At 36.4% G+C, this 14,183-nt stretch overlaps 1 protein-coding gene across 1 annotated transcript in view; it reads right to left on the reverse strand.

The window, feature by feature from the left end:
* LOC140137948 (uncharacterized) overlaps positions 1 to 14,183 on the reverse strand; it is a 90,816-nt gene that overhangs the window by 5,355 nt on the left and 71,278 nt on the right. Inside the window, exons 7-10 of the mRNA XM_072159762.1 lie at positions 3,844 to 4,089; positions 2,587 to 2,700; positions 1,590 to 1,832; positions 671 to 787 (exon numbers count right to left, since the gene is read on the reverse strand). Of these exons, the coding sequence (XP_072015863.1) occupies positions 671 to 787; positions 1,590 to 1,832; positions 2,587 to 2,700; positions 3,844 to 4,089 (720 nt within the window). The remainder of the gene's footprint in view (positions 1 to 670; positions 788 to 1,589; positions 1,833 to 2,586; positions 2,701 to 3,843; positions 4,090 to 14,183) is intronic.

Genomic DNA, 14,183 nt, shown 5'->3' on the forward strand with positions numbered 1-14,183 from the left:
TAAAGTGTATGTAGCTGGGAGGAAAAGCCGACGGTCAATTGAAAATTTTGACCTTTCATTTTGAAGATATGGATTTTTTTCCCAAAAAGACCTTTTTTTTTTTGGTGTTTTGGGAAAAAAATCCATATCTTCAATACGAAAGGTCAAAATGTTCAATTGATCGTCGGCTTTTCATCCCACCTACATACACTTTAAGTATAAATCATCAGATTTATAAAGTTTACTTCAAGTACTGTTAAATATCAAAATATCAATTTTAATGATTTGCCATAAAATGTGTATTAAATTGCGAATTTCAAAAATCAAAATTATTCGATATCAGAATGACATTCTTCGTATTCAGAATGCAATTCGATATGTCTGATGTGCTCTGATGTCCCAAAATAAATACTGTCCAAACGTTCATACCCCAGCCCTTAATGATCCGAGCTGCAAAAGTGACAAAATCCAAAAATCAATACTATTGATTTGACCAATTATCAAGTTCATCAAGAACAAACACCTGTGCCAAAACATGGCATTTCCAAATGGATGGAAAGTTTTATTTTTTATACCTTGCTCCATTCGTTTGCTACAGTATATCGAGGACTTTAAATGCTTATCTCAAAATGCCTCAATTGGACCGAGGTACTTCTGCAGCTTAGCTCTTCAAGTGGAAACAATAACTTACTTATAGTGGCTACACCTTCTCTAGTAGATCTCTTGATGTTAAACGTGAATGGTGTTTGGGATTCATCAGCTTTGTAGTCACAGAACTGGATCCAGTATGTTGGTAAAGCGGGGAGAGCTAAAGGGATATAAAGGGTTAACAAAAAATACCCCCCCCCCCTCAAATTAAAAGACATTTCTTTGCATAACTTGACATAGATTTCGTTGTTTTGAAAAATCTAACAACCTGTAAATAAAGAAATCATTTCATATTTATATTATTTTATTATTTATTTTCCTACCCTCCCAAAGTTCTTTCATTAAAAAATCTTTTTTTTTGGCCAAAAATAATCACATTTACCAAAAATGATGCTTTCAGAAAAAGTTGCACATTTCCACATCCTATACATTTAATGTACAAAAACATTCTCGATATCAATGTTTTGATTTATTTAATGGTGTTTTTTTTTTTTTTTTTTTTTATGTATACGATTACCCAGTCATCCATGCAATCATCTTGCAGTATAAAACAATGACTAATTAACATGTACGGGGTTTTTCTAGAAGATTTTATTGAGCCGGTGTTTCAAAAATGGTAAAATCAATTTAGGAGTTACAAAACATTTCTTTGCATAACTTAACATTCATTTTGTTGATTTGAAACATTTAAAAACCTGTGAATACAGGCATCTTTTTGCTACCCTACCAAAGTTATCCCTTCTCAAAATTTTTTTTGTTTTGGTCAAAAATAATCACATTTTTCCAAAATGATGCTTTAAAAAAAGTTGCGCTTTTCAACATCCCATATATGTGTAATAAACCATTTTAAATCCTTCATTCTATTAATTTTTGTTAGTAACACTAATATCAACGAGCATGGTATTAACAGAAACAAATAGCCGACTCGTTAGTAAATTAGTAAAAATGTAGCAAATACCTACCCGGACTCATTGTCATTTCTGCGGCATCACATATCCATACTGTGACATCCGACGGAGAGTCGAGTTTGTATTCAGTTGGGCTTGTAGGTGGATCGATACATATTTGAAACGCTTCACAACCTTCATCATCGTCATCGGTTATTGCTTCTACTAAAATCGCTCCAGTCGGGACTGTAACATCAACTGGACTTGAGGCTACTGTGTAATCTGTAGCAACGGCCGATGCGGGTGTAGCGGTAAAGGCTATCCAAAAGAGATATAAATATTAAGGTTTTGACGTTAGAGTAAATTATTTCCTTCCTTTTAGGACTTGATAATTCTACACAAATGAAGATCTTGGTTCCAAAAGGCCCTAATTATATAATGGTGAAAGTAAAGTGTTTAATAAAATTAATGTTCCGGAAATCACACAGGGCAATATTTAAACTTAGAACCAGGACATGCTACTGATGTGAAACAAAGGTTAAAAGACATATTTTGTATTAACTAGCTTTCTTTATTCTGCATAATTCTCAATTTCACCAAAAAAGCTCGTCAACTAAAGAAAAACGCGTGAAATAAAGAAAAAAACGAATTCTATGATACATTTGTACGTCATTAATTATCTGACTTCAAACACAACAGCAATTTTCCTGCAGCGATTTCAACCGCGGAATAAATGTGCCGTAGTGTAGGCCTATTACACGAACGATTGACGAAGACCTGAAAGAAACTCATTATTTGAGCAAAACTTAAACAAGTTATTTCTTCTGTGCGCAGTGAAAGTAAATGCATTAAGCATCTCGTTGATTTTCATTACGAATTATTAGGCTAATTAGGCTAACGGTGCAGTCAGTGAATGTTAGTCTAAGTTTCAATATTCTGTCTGTCGTATTACTTTCCAGTTAGTGGGTATGTATTAACCTCAACACCTACATGCATTGCGCGTGGGGAGTGGTCAATTTTCTTTAAATCATTTTCAGCAACCTGAACTTTACATATTAGTGTAAAAGCTTACCTATACTAACAGAAGGTACATCTGCAGCGTCTACATTGGAAATCTCAAGCCCTATGGATGTGTCCTCACCTTCTGTTACAAAGTAGCTGGATTTTGCAAATGAAACGCAAGGCACTACCAAAACAAACAAGTATATTTGTTAATAATTTTAAATGGAATGAAGCATATTATGTAATTAATGTGTACATACCCAGCAAACACAAAAAGTTGTTGACATCATTCTTAATAAGTCAGAAAACGTTTCATAACAAATTTTGAAACATATTTTGGAAAACTACTTTAAAATAATTATACTAACATAGTGTTATGTTAGTGCTGGCAAAATATTTGGTTAAACAGTATTTAACAATAATATTTTGACAACATTTTTAAAATGTTGTTATAGTGTGTTTCCATAAAAAAACGTTTTAAAACGTTTTCATAACCTTTATAAAACACGATATTTAATATAACGTTCTTACCAAAACCAAAACCCAAAATATAACGTGGCGTACGTGCAGGACAAACGATATGCTGCTAGTAACATAGTCGATACTCTTCCACTGTTATCTCCCAGTGGTCCAATTCCATTTGAAATTGGAATTTAAGGTTGCAACTATAAATACGTATTTTTAATACTTATCAAGGAATAACTATTGTCTTAAAATAATATAATAGTTTTTAATACTTTCACAACTTCAACTGTGTAATTTATATAATTTCCCACTTAAAAGTGGAAAGTATTTGTTTATGTACCCTAAGACCTTAAATATAAATTGTGTCATTTGGAATCTGATCCACACGCTTGATGTTTAACATGAATCTGTAGCAAGATGTTGCAAAGGCATTGATCTTGTTTTCCATGTCCTTGGTGATTACCCATGACTCACACCCGTACCCGTACAGAAAGACAGAAACACAAATTGTCTCTAACAGCTTTATTTTTGTTTCAATTGGCAGGGAGAACAGTAAGAACGAGCGCTGAAAATTAGTCCAGCCGATGTTTGACTGGACTAAGACTAGACTAAGAAATTGGAGATAAACAATTAGACAATCATTTGGCGACTGTCTAGGAAGAAAGAAAAAGAAAGAAGAGCATATCAGAAAACGGCTCTTAGCAAAAATACTAAGAGAAATAAACCTTGTGCAGAACACTTCAAACCCTATATGATATGATATGATGATGATAGGTCTAAAAATTAACATAATTTCATATTTGAACATAATCCTATAGCACACAATACGAAAATTACCCCACAACTGATATTCCACACATACCTGGTGCTGCTACAGGTGCTACTGGATCTGAACAAAATACAATAACTGTTGACGGAGTGCACAGATCGTAGGTGGGCGTGGCCGCTGTATCAGCTGTAAGTGTTACTTCAAAAGCTTCCGCACCTTCGACAAGAGTCTCATCTGGACATGTTACTGTTATCGGAGTACCAAAAGCAACTGTACCCGGGCCTGTTACGGGTGTTGTGTGATCTTCCATACTTGTCGAAATGTCACTAGTAGTAAAGCCTGTAGTAACAAAGACGAACAATATGCTGCTTTTATTGTGTGCTTGCGTAAACAACGTTAACTCTCGTCCTGATCAGCCATTTTTGTAACACTAAGTAAAAGGGGGAAACCCCTCTATTTGTCTAAAAGCCATACACTGTTATAGTTGGTACCCGGAGTTGGTACCAAGTAGCTAGTTTACAAAATTAAGTACAGTCCTTTCTCACATAACGTTGCAACGACGTCATAACGTGAGGGTTTATTTTAACCTATGTATTGCTCATTTAAATATTTGGAAAACAAGTTAAAATTGCAGCTTTTCTGGCTTCAGTTCTGTTCTGTTTTCTCTTTCCTTTGTCTTTTGAAAAAAACCGGTCATGTTTAAGCGACATTTTATTATCTCATTTAACCATACAATATAGCCCCATGAAGTAATGTATCTCATATTTTTCTACAGTGCTTAGTTCAGGAGTTATATAATAGAATGGGTCAAATGTCAAAAATTTCATACACAGATGTCAAAATTAAAAAATGGTCCGATTCGATCGAAACTGGTATCAAAAATACGACTGTTTAGCATGAATTCCGAATTTGCTGATATAATGATATAATATTTTTCTCAATGTGGGAGATATGTACCCGAGGTCATGGGATGTTCATATGACCCCTCCACCTGTTGTTAACTTGTCAATAATGACATTCAGTATGAATACACCATATAAATTCTAGCTGCCAACCTTTGTTTTAAGGAGAGGTACACGAAATGTTTCTCAGATTTTGTTTCCACCGATTTAACCCCATTTAAATAGTGATCACCTGAAAATTGTCAGTTTTTGAAAAAAATCACAAAAATACACTTTTTGCCCCACATACAAAAAAATCAGATGGGAGTAAAATATTTTCAGTTAGATTTTACTAGAGACGTGAAGTAGAGACGTGAAATCAGGAAAGATTTCTTTATTTTTTGGAAATTCACCTCGAAATAATGAAAAAAAAAACATGTGAAATAAGCAATTTTGTCACTCAAAAACAAAAATTCAACATGTATATTTTTGTTTAAAACAAATATTTTGAAAAAAAAAAAACGCGAGACAGCCTTCCCTGGACTTTGATGTGTTCTAAACGATAGTGCAAACATAACCTTTTGCTCGCATTTCTGCAAAAATCGTGCAATGCAATGTTGTCAAAAGTAAACTCTAATAAATCGACGTTTTAGTAAATAAAATATCAAAATTATGCGCAAAACATTAAGTATTAATGGGTCGAGGCGATTGCATTGAAAAACCTAATAAATTATTCATAACAGTTACGTAATCAATCGATAGTGCGGACACTTTTCATTTGCAAACCACCAAAATTCGTGATCTTTTAGCGTTGGAAAAGAAACCACGTGAATAGAGTGCCCTCTCAAGAATAGGTTCTCTGTGGTTCATATCAAATGGTCAATAACAAATCATTGCAGCGTTGCACCTGAAGGTAGCTAGACCTGTGTTGCGTTCTGTATATTACTATACACACGATTTCATTGGAGATCTTCATGATGATTTGTTTTATTTGCCATATACGGAAATTATCGAAAATACTCAGAAGTAATGATACAAAGCAATGAAACTCTTCTCCGTGAATCGAGTGTTCGGTTTAGGAACAACCATGCAATTATGGAAATTATTTGTTATCTTCGTTGAAATGCATCCCGTAATCATACATTATATCTGGTTCCATACAGCAATACGCAGTATTGCTGTCTGGTTAGCAGGTACGTATAATTCCGCGTGAATTGAGACATCGGAGCAGGTCAAACACAGAGGACTAGCCTACATCTCGTATCCTACTATCACTCAAACAAGCAAATCTCTTCACGAATTTACTCACCTTGCGATCCTACATCATCAGTTGAAACAAACATCTAAGTTTCCACAAACAACTTTGTCATTCTTCAAAACTACAAGTAACTACTATTACCCGTTATTGAAAATTGTGTTCGATTTATGTCAACCAAAAGAACGCACGAGTCGAGTTCAGTTGACCAAAATGGTATCTCCTGCCTCCTGGTCACCTCAGATATGACGTCAGTATCACAATCGGTGGATCGGATTGGTTGAAATCAACGCCACGTTTTTGACCTTACAGGGGTCAGAGATGTGCATATTCATGTATGAAAACAGCGTTGCGGATATAGTCAGGAGGGTGAAAGTGCATAGGAACAATGCCGGGAACTACGTCACACTATTGTTCGACTAAGGCTACATCATTTTTAACGCATGCGTGTTCGTCAATACAGCTTTAGTCTCCTCCACCTTCGCAACACGGTACGTGGAGTGACTGGAATCACACTGACGGCGGAGGAGAATACTAACTGGTCAGACAATTTGATTCTATCAAGCATATAATACCTGAACAATCACCGTCATTTGATCGATTTACTACAGAATATATTGTATACACAAAATATCATTTTAAAATTGTAAACCTGTTAACTTATATATTTGTGTACTAAAGTATAAGTACACGTGAATAAAATCATGTAGAAGACAAAATGGCCGCTAATCCGCCTATTGTCTAGACTTAGACTACATCTTCCGGTTTGTTACGTAATACTAGGATGCCCATCCCTTTGTATCGATCCCTGATATAGTATCATCACCGAGACTGAGAAATGCGACATTTTCGATGTTTGTACGGGGAATTTCAGACACGGAGACTCCGCGGAGATTTCTACAAATTCGTCCAAAGGTAACCAAAGGGTTGGGGATCGCATTTTTAACTATCACTAAATGTTTCGGAATTGAGGTCGGCTAAAAAGTAGACCGTTTCGGGGACTGTAATTGGTGTAGATGTCACATTTTGAACAGTGAGCGATAAGTGACCAATTTCACGTTCAGCACAAGTGTTTATCCTTACTCAGGGTAATCATACATTTGGATAATTGCAATTATTCGATGGAATCATTCAAAGGATATATTGTTGATTCATGGGATTTGTTTTGAAGATGTCTTTCGAAAAGGGAAAAGGACCTAAAACATGATTCTATATTTAGTCGAACAAAGGTAAGCATGTGTCCCATTTTAAATGTGTAAACAGAGGAAGAATTCGTTTTATTTGGTTGGTCTGAACCCAGTTGTAGTAACTACAAATTTCGAACGTTTGAGGACTTGTTCTCAAGTTGTAGCAGGTTCCAAAATGGTGCCCAATACGTAAAATGTTGGCAAGTTTGCATTAATATATCAAGTAAAATACTAGACCTGCCTGCATGTCTTCGGTCCTATCCTTCAACATACTGACATTTACTTGGCTGTAAAAATTATATAAAAATTTCAAAATAAAAGGGATGATAGAGCCTCCCCTATTTCCACTTTAAAATTTTGGGCGATTTTTTTACTATTGGGCGCCATTTCACGGCTATACCCGCGACTTGGGCTAAAAAGTTTTGGCAACCCTGGTCAGAAGTGACGTCACAAAATTCACACCATGTAAACAGTGTGAAACGAAATGTGGAAAGTCTGAAAAAAACCATCAAATTACAGTATTATAAGTGAAAATATGAAGACATCCATATGCGGATAGTTCGCCGGAGTGTCTGAAGTTCACATATTGGACTACATTTGCGTAAGTTATTTATGTGATTTAGAGAAAGAAGAATTTTAAGTTTTCGGCAACCGGTAATCATGTGGTATTGGCCTGAATAAGCTTCATTGCGGAAAGGATACAAATAGACCGATCTGTAACTCAGTAATCAGATAATGTCATAATGTTAAATAAAGATTACTGAGTTACAGTTACTGGAACTAGTAAAATACTCACTTTAGAAACCTGTGGCACTGATGTATGTTATCTGTGATTCCTGAACTTATTCTACGTATCAGCTTTTGTCCAATGAAATAATTAAAAAGATGATTTTTTTAGTGATTTTTAAGAGCAGCGAAAAGTCCATGCCATGACTATGTCGCCGTAGACCCGTTGTCGACCCACTTACGGAGCTGCTCGAGCTTCAACTGGCCCGAGTTGTTTATTTATTAAAATCCACGTGCAACACATGCGCACTCAGTCACACGGTCGGTTGATGATTCTTCAATCTTCAATCTTCAATTGTTACACTCCTAACAAAGCGTGATGCTTGTCCAAGGAGATTCTTGATGATGCTCAAAGATGTGCAGTTGTGCGATGTGCAGAAACTATACAGGTGCGAGTAAAAGTAGATGCCCAACTAGATGAGCTGGTGAACTGCAGTGGGTTGCATAGCCCGGACTGCAGGGAGAGCTACTGACTGGAAGATGTTTGGTGATGTTGCTGAGACAGCTTCCAGAGGTAGTCTGTTCCATGTAGGAATTGTCCGAATAAAAAATGAGTACTTGTACAGGTTGCACCTTGCGTGCACTGGGTTATAGCGGAGTTTGTGTGATGTTCTACCAACGGTGGGATTCATGTTGATGTTGGGTGGAAAGCCGATGTTGATTAAGCTGTGATGAATCTTGTAGAACAAAGTGCATTGGGACATTGTTCTCCTTATGGCAAGTTGATCCAATTGCAGTTGGTCTAGCAATGGTGTTACGCTAGCCTTTCTTTCAAACACTCCCGTGATAAATCTTACAGCTTGGCGTTGTACACCCTCCAGAGAGTTGATGTCACGAGCAGTGTGCGGACTCCAGGCAGCAGATGCATACTCCATCTGTGGTCTTACTAATGCTTGGTACGCTTTCAGCTTGACCTCGGTGGAACAGGGCCCAAGATTCCTACGGATGACACCTAGAGTGCTGACAGCTTTTGCTCTAATGTTTGATATATGTTGCTTTGGTGACAAGTCACTGGATATGGTTACTCCAAGATATTTATGACTGTTTGACTTTTCAATGACTTGGTTTGAGACAGTGTAATTATATTCAGAGGGTTTTTGCTTTTTAGTGATGGTGAGATGCTGACACTTACTGGCATTAAATGACATCTGCCATCTATCTGCCCAGTCAAAAACTGTATTTAGATCTTGCTGTAGAGTTTTATGGTCTTCTGGTCCCTTGATCTCATGGTACAGAATGCTGTCATCAGCAAATAGTCTCATTTTGGATTTTAGTCCCTCAGTTATGTCATTTATGTATATAAGAAATAGGGTTGGTCCTAGGACCGAACCCTGCGGCACTCCTGATATCACTGGGGCCCAGGAAGAACAGGAACCATTAATGACGACACATTGTTCTCTATTTGTTAGAAAGCCATTGATCCATTTAAGTGTCCTTCCCCTTATACCATAATGTTGTAATTTTGTAGCCAGTCTCTGATGCGGAACCTTGTCAAAGGCTTTGCTAAAATCCAAAAGGAGTACATCTGTCTGACCAGATCTGTTAACGCACTCTGCCCAGTCATGGATGGCTTCAACAAGTTGAGTCTCACAAGATCTTTTCTCTCTGAAACCATGCTGATTTTCCACAATGATGTTGTTGGCAGCAAGGTGTTTGGAGATATATGTGAGAACAATGTGCTCCATTAACTTGCAGGAGATGCAAGTTAGGCTCACAGGCCGATAGTTTTCTGGTGCTGACTTGGTTCCTTTTTTATAAATTCCGGTGACATAAGCCTTTTTCCAGTCGTCAGGGAGGATGCCTGTGTCAAATGACTGACGGTAAATAAGGTGGAGCATTGGCGCTATTTCAGAAGCATAGTCATGCATCATTCTGGCCGGGATGCAATCTGGACCCCCAGCTTTGTTGACATTAATTTGAGTAAGTTGTTTAACCACTCCATTTAAGTCAATGTCTAGATTGTCAATGCTGGGAAATGATGTCACTCCTTTGTCTGGTAAAGTTGACAAATTTTCCTCAGTAAATACAGAGGAAAATTGCCTATTGAGGGCTTCTGCCTTTGTAGCGTCGGTTGTGCATGTTTGCCCTTCTGAAACAAGTGTGGGTATTCCAAATGTCTCCTTTCTCTGAGATCTAATAAATGACCAGAAGCTCTTGGGACTGGACTCTAGACTAGGTCCCAGTATCTCATCCATGTAGTGATGGTATGACTTGCGTATCATGTCTGTAACATGGTTACGTTGTTTTTTGTAACTATTCCACAAGCGCTGTGATTTAGTCTTTTTGCTGCCTTGTACAACTTGTCCCTTTTTCTCATTTGTTTGACTATATCATGGTTAATCCAAGGATGACTTTGTTTTCCTTTTGAAAAATGATGAGGAACACATTTCTCCATGGCCTCAAGTATGTACTTCTTAAGCATAGTCCAGTTCTCATTGACTGATCTTTCAAGAGGCCGACTCTGGAAAAATTGATTTGCATTTTCCTCCAGCATTGATTTTATGTTGTTAGTATCTGCTTTCTTGAAGTTGTATAATTTGCGTGGCGACTTATTTTGCCTTTTCGGCTTGAGATTCAAATCAAACATTAGTACGTAATGATCACTAATTCCTGGATAAGTTCTGATGTTACTAACCACATTTGGGTTGGTGGTGCATATTAGGTCTAACACATTTTGTGAAGCTGGTCTGGTAATAAGCTTGTTCAGCTGTGCCAGCCCAGATTCAGTTAAGAAATCCAGGAAATCATCATGCAGCTTCTTATGTTTAGATTCAGTTTTTGTCTCCCCTAACTCCCAATCTATATCTGGGAAGTTGAAATCGCCGCAAACAATGATGTTTGGGTGGCCTTTGCTCTTAGTCATAACCTTGTTGATACTGTCAAGAAGGCGATTTACTGGTTCTATTTTACCGTTTGGTGGACGATAGAAGCTGCATATGTACACTTTACCAGTCTTTACAAACTCCATATGCGCCCAGACTAGCTCGCATTGCGTGTCAAATTCAGGAGCTTCCACAGTAATAAATGTATCTCTAAGGGCTAAGAAAACACCTCCCCCGTTTTTCGTACGATCTTTGCGAATGACATTGTATCCATCTGGGAAGATGGAACCAGATGTTATTGTGGAATCTATTTTTGATTCGCATCCAATGATAATATCGGGAGAGTGGAATTTTAAAGTTGCTTGGAAAGCCAACCTCCCTTTTTCTCCTTTGAGACCATCACAATTTATTACCATGGTTTTCAGAGTTGGTGATTTCTTATTCTTTAATTTATAGGGTGAGTTCGCTTTAGATTGGTTTTGTTTTTTGGGTGTAGATGCTTCATGTGGAACAAAGTCTTCTATTTCCGAAACATCAGATCCAAGTTGAAGTTCGTCATCAAGCAGACTGTATGAATTTTGTGTATCAAGATAACTATCAAAGAAGCTGGAGCCTACATTTGGTAGTCCGCATTTGATACATAACCAGGTTAGATTTGAATGCTGGGTAAACAGGTTGAACATATGATCAGACATGATAGCGCATTCTTTGTGGTACCAAATGTCGCAGGTATCACATTGTATAGCTTGATGGTCATTTTCGACCTCATGGCAACAGATACCACAAGGGTATTCCAGAACTGGTGTGGGACCTGGGTTGGTTTCAACCCCACTTAGGAGCAGTATCATGATTATGATTTGACGCGTACTATTCATAGTTGGCTTGATTATTCCTTTTGGAAGGAATGCATGCGTTTTATTGCTGGTGAGAGTAGCTAACATTTCTTGTTGATAACCTTTACTGAGAGGATGTAGTCGAGAGCCTGGTGACATAACTTCCACATTATGAATGTCTTTTACGTCCCTATTGACACTAGGCATACACGTAAGCCAGATGTAATTCAATGTTAGTATACAAAGGCAAAATCGGACAAAGACATCCATGGCTGCTGCGATAATATAGGCTAAACAAGGAGATATTGAATTTGGTGGATCACCAGTGTGCTTAGGATGCGCATAAAAACTAATCAATAAATCCAATATGGCCGCCACTTGAGCCAAGGCGGGAAAATTTAAGTCAATCTTCAGCTAGTGTGACTCATCAAATATCAGCTGCAAAAATCCAGTAATCCACGGGAGAAATAATGGAAAGCTTGACTGACCTGAGTAAGTCCCTAGACTATGTCTTGGTTGAACAAACCACCGGGTGTGACTCCTAAGTCCTATGGCTATATGTGTACACTATAAATCCATACATGTAGGCACTGGTGTTAGGCTGCCAAATTTGGAAGGTATAGTATCAGTACATGAGTAGCCAAAATTTCCCATACAAAGTAGGTCCAAATTCTTAGAAAAATCTAAAGAAACAAATTTAGATGTGGATAAATTTCCTCAAACTCGATCCACATAAAATATTCTAACTTAAGAATGTACCATTTTCAGGTTGTTTTTTTAAAGGGTAATGAACATTATTGACATTTTTATCAAACATTTTCTAAGACATAAATGAAGATGGCGCTGGATGGTACCTGCGTACTGCAACAACTTTCTCTAAAATCCACTCAAAATTAACCATCAAAATTAATTTCTTTTTTTAAATATCAGCATAACCGAGGTTAGTTGAGATACTATTTATTTGCTTTTTACAATAAATATTAATTTTAATGCATCAAGTCATTCGATGTCAGTGGATGGAGTTTTTGTATTTTGTTTCAAGGCAGAATGACAGATTACAATTCTGCTGGCGCACATGGGAGTATAGGGTTAATCCACCAGTCCTTCAACTGCTTACGCACGGTCATCGGGTTGTGCCATGTTTTTATTGTTTTGAGATCGGGGCCGAGGGACTCAGGCTAGGCTGGGTCATGGGTCGAATACATCCGGGAATGCATCACAGATTTGCAAGTTGCAACATTAAAACGGTGGAATGTTTGAAGCGACGCTAGAGGATTTCAAATGTGTGGAATTTTTTTATATTCTGTTACCATTTTAACTGGAAATCATACGGAATCGATGGATGCATATGAATCTTGTGATACTTAAGTATCATTCCATGCCAGTGTTGGTGAGTACTGACCGCATTAATATAAGCACATACAATTTTTAAAATGTCATTATTTTTAGCAGCCATAATAGCAATAAAAATATCATAGTTATGCCTACCCTACTTAGGTTTGTGGTATTCTAAATAGACTTAATATCAGACAGAAAAACCTGTCTCAGAGTATCCTAAGCTTTACATTTCATAATAAAATGATACTCATCATATTATTATAATATTTAATTATAATAAATATTTATAATATTTAATCATTATAATATTTAATTATCGGATAGGCCTACTGGCTAATGATCGATATAGGTAAATATTCAATGCCAAAATACCACCAGATGGAACAAAATGCAGTTTGTACACGAAAGACAAATAAAAATTAAACAGAAAATAATTCTACGGTGGCTAATATCATTAATAAACAAGCACAAAACAAACAAATAAATAAACAAATAGGCCTAAATGCATTGATACAGAATGTGTATTATGTAGCAAAGTTTCCTAAATAAAGAATACGTAAGCGACTGAAATAAAAAGAAAAAAGAACAGAATAGAAAAAAAAACGACCAAAGATAAAATATTTTAATTAAAAATAAGTTGAAAAAGAAGAACATAAGTCTATGCAAATCTTGGCGGAATAATATAGTTATGACACAAATGAAAGTGTAATGGCCTAATTACACTCAAAATGCACAATTTGCGTTGTTATTTTTAATACATACAAATACAATTTTGTAGGCCTATACCAAGCTCGGTAGGCCTATTATATAATTTTGGACAAACGTAAGTTCAGCGCATGTACAAATACAGTATATTGTATTCATTGTATTTTTTAGTACACCACATTTCGCCATAATTCATTCTAGAAACGCTTGCTGTTAGAATTTTAAAAAAATTAATGCTAAATTATTGCACATTCTAGGGAAGCGTGGTTACCGTTTTGAAATAACCGAGTGAGAGGGTTTTCAAGAAAATATTTTTCCTGTCAAAACTGAAGCATCCTCTGTATAAAAGAAAATATGAATATTAACTGCACATCATATATAACGATTCATGATACCCAATTGTGGCACGTTTGATGTCGTTTATGAGAATTTTATTTCAATTTTATATACGCCAAAATATTTTTTTAATTGAGCAAGAATAAGGATAGAAAAAACGTTGAAAATTATATGTATAAATAACATTAGACCCGGCAAAAGATTACTGTTTCGTTTTTATGGTAATATAATCTTTTATTTCCTGAAAAAACATTTGGGGTCTAAAATGGATTCTTTTTATGTAATTGATA

This window comes from Amphiura filiformis, chromosome 2 (assembly GCF_039555335.1).
Source record: "Amphiura filiformis chromosome 2, Afil_fr2py, whole genome shotgun sequence".
Lineage (NCBI taxonomy): Eukaryota > Metazoa > Echinodermata > Ophiuroidea > Amphilepidida > Amphiuridae > Amphiura > Amphiura filiformis.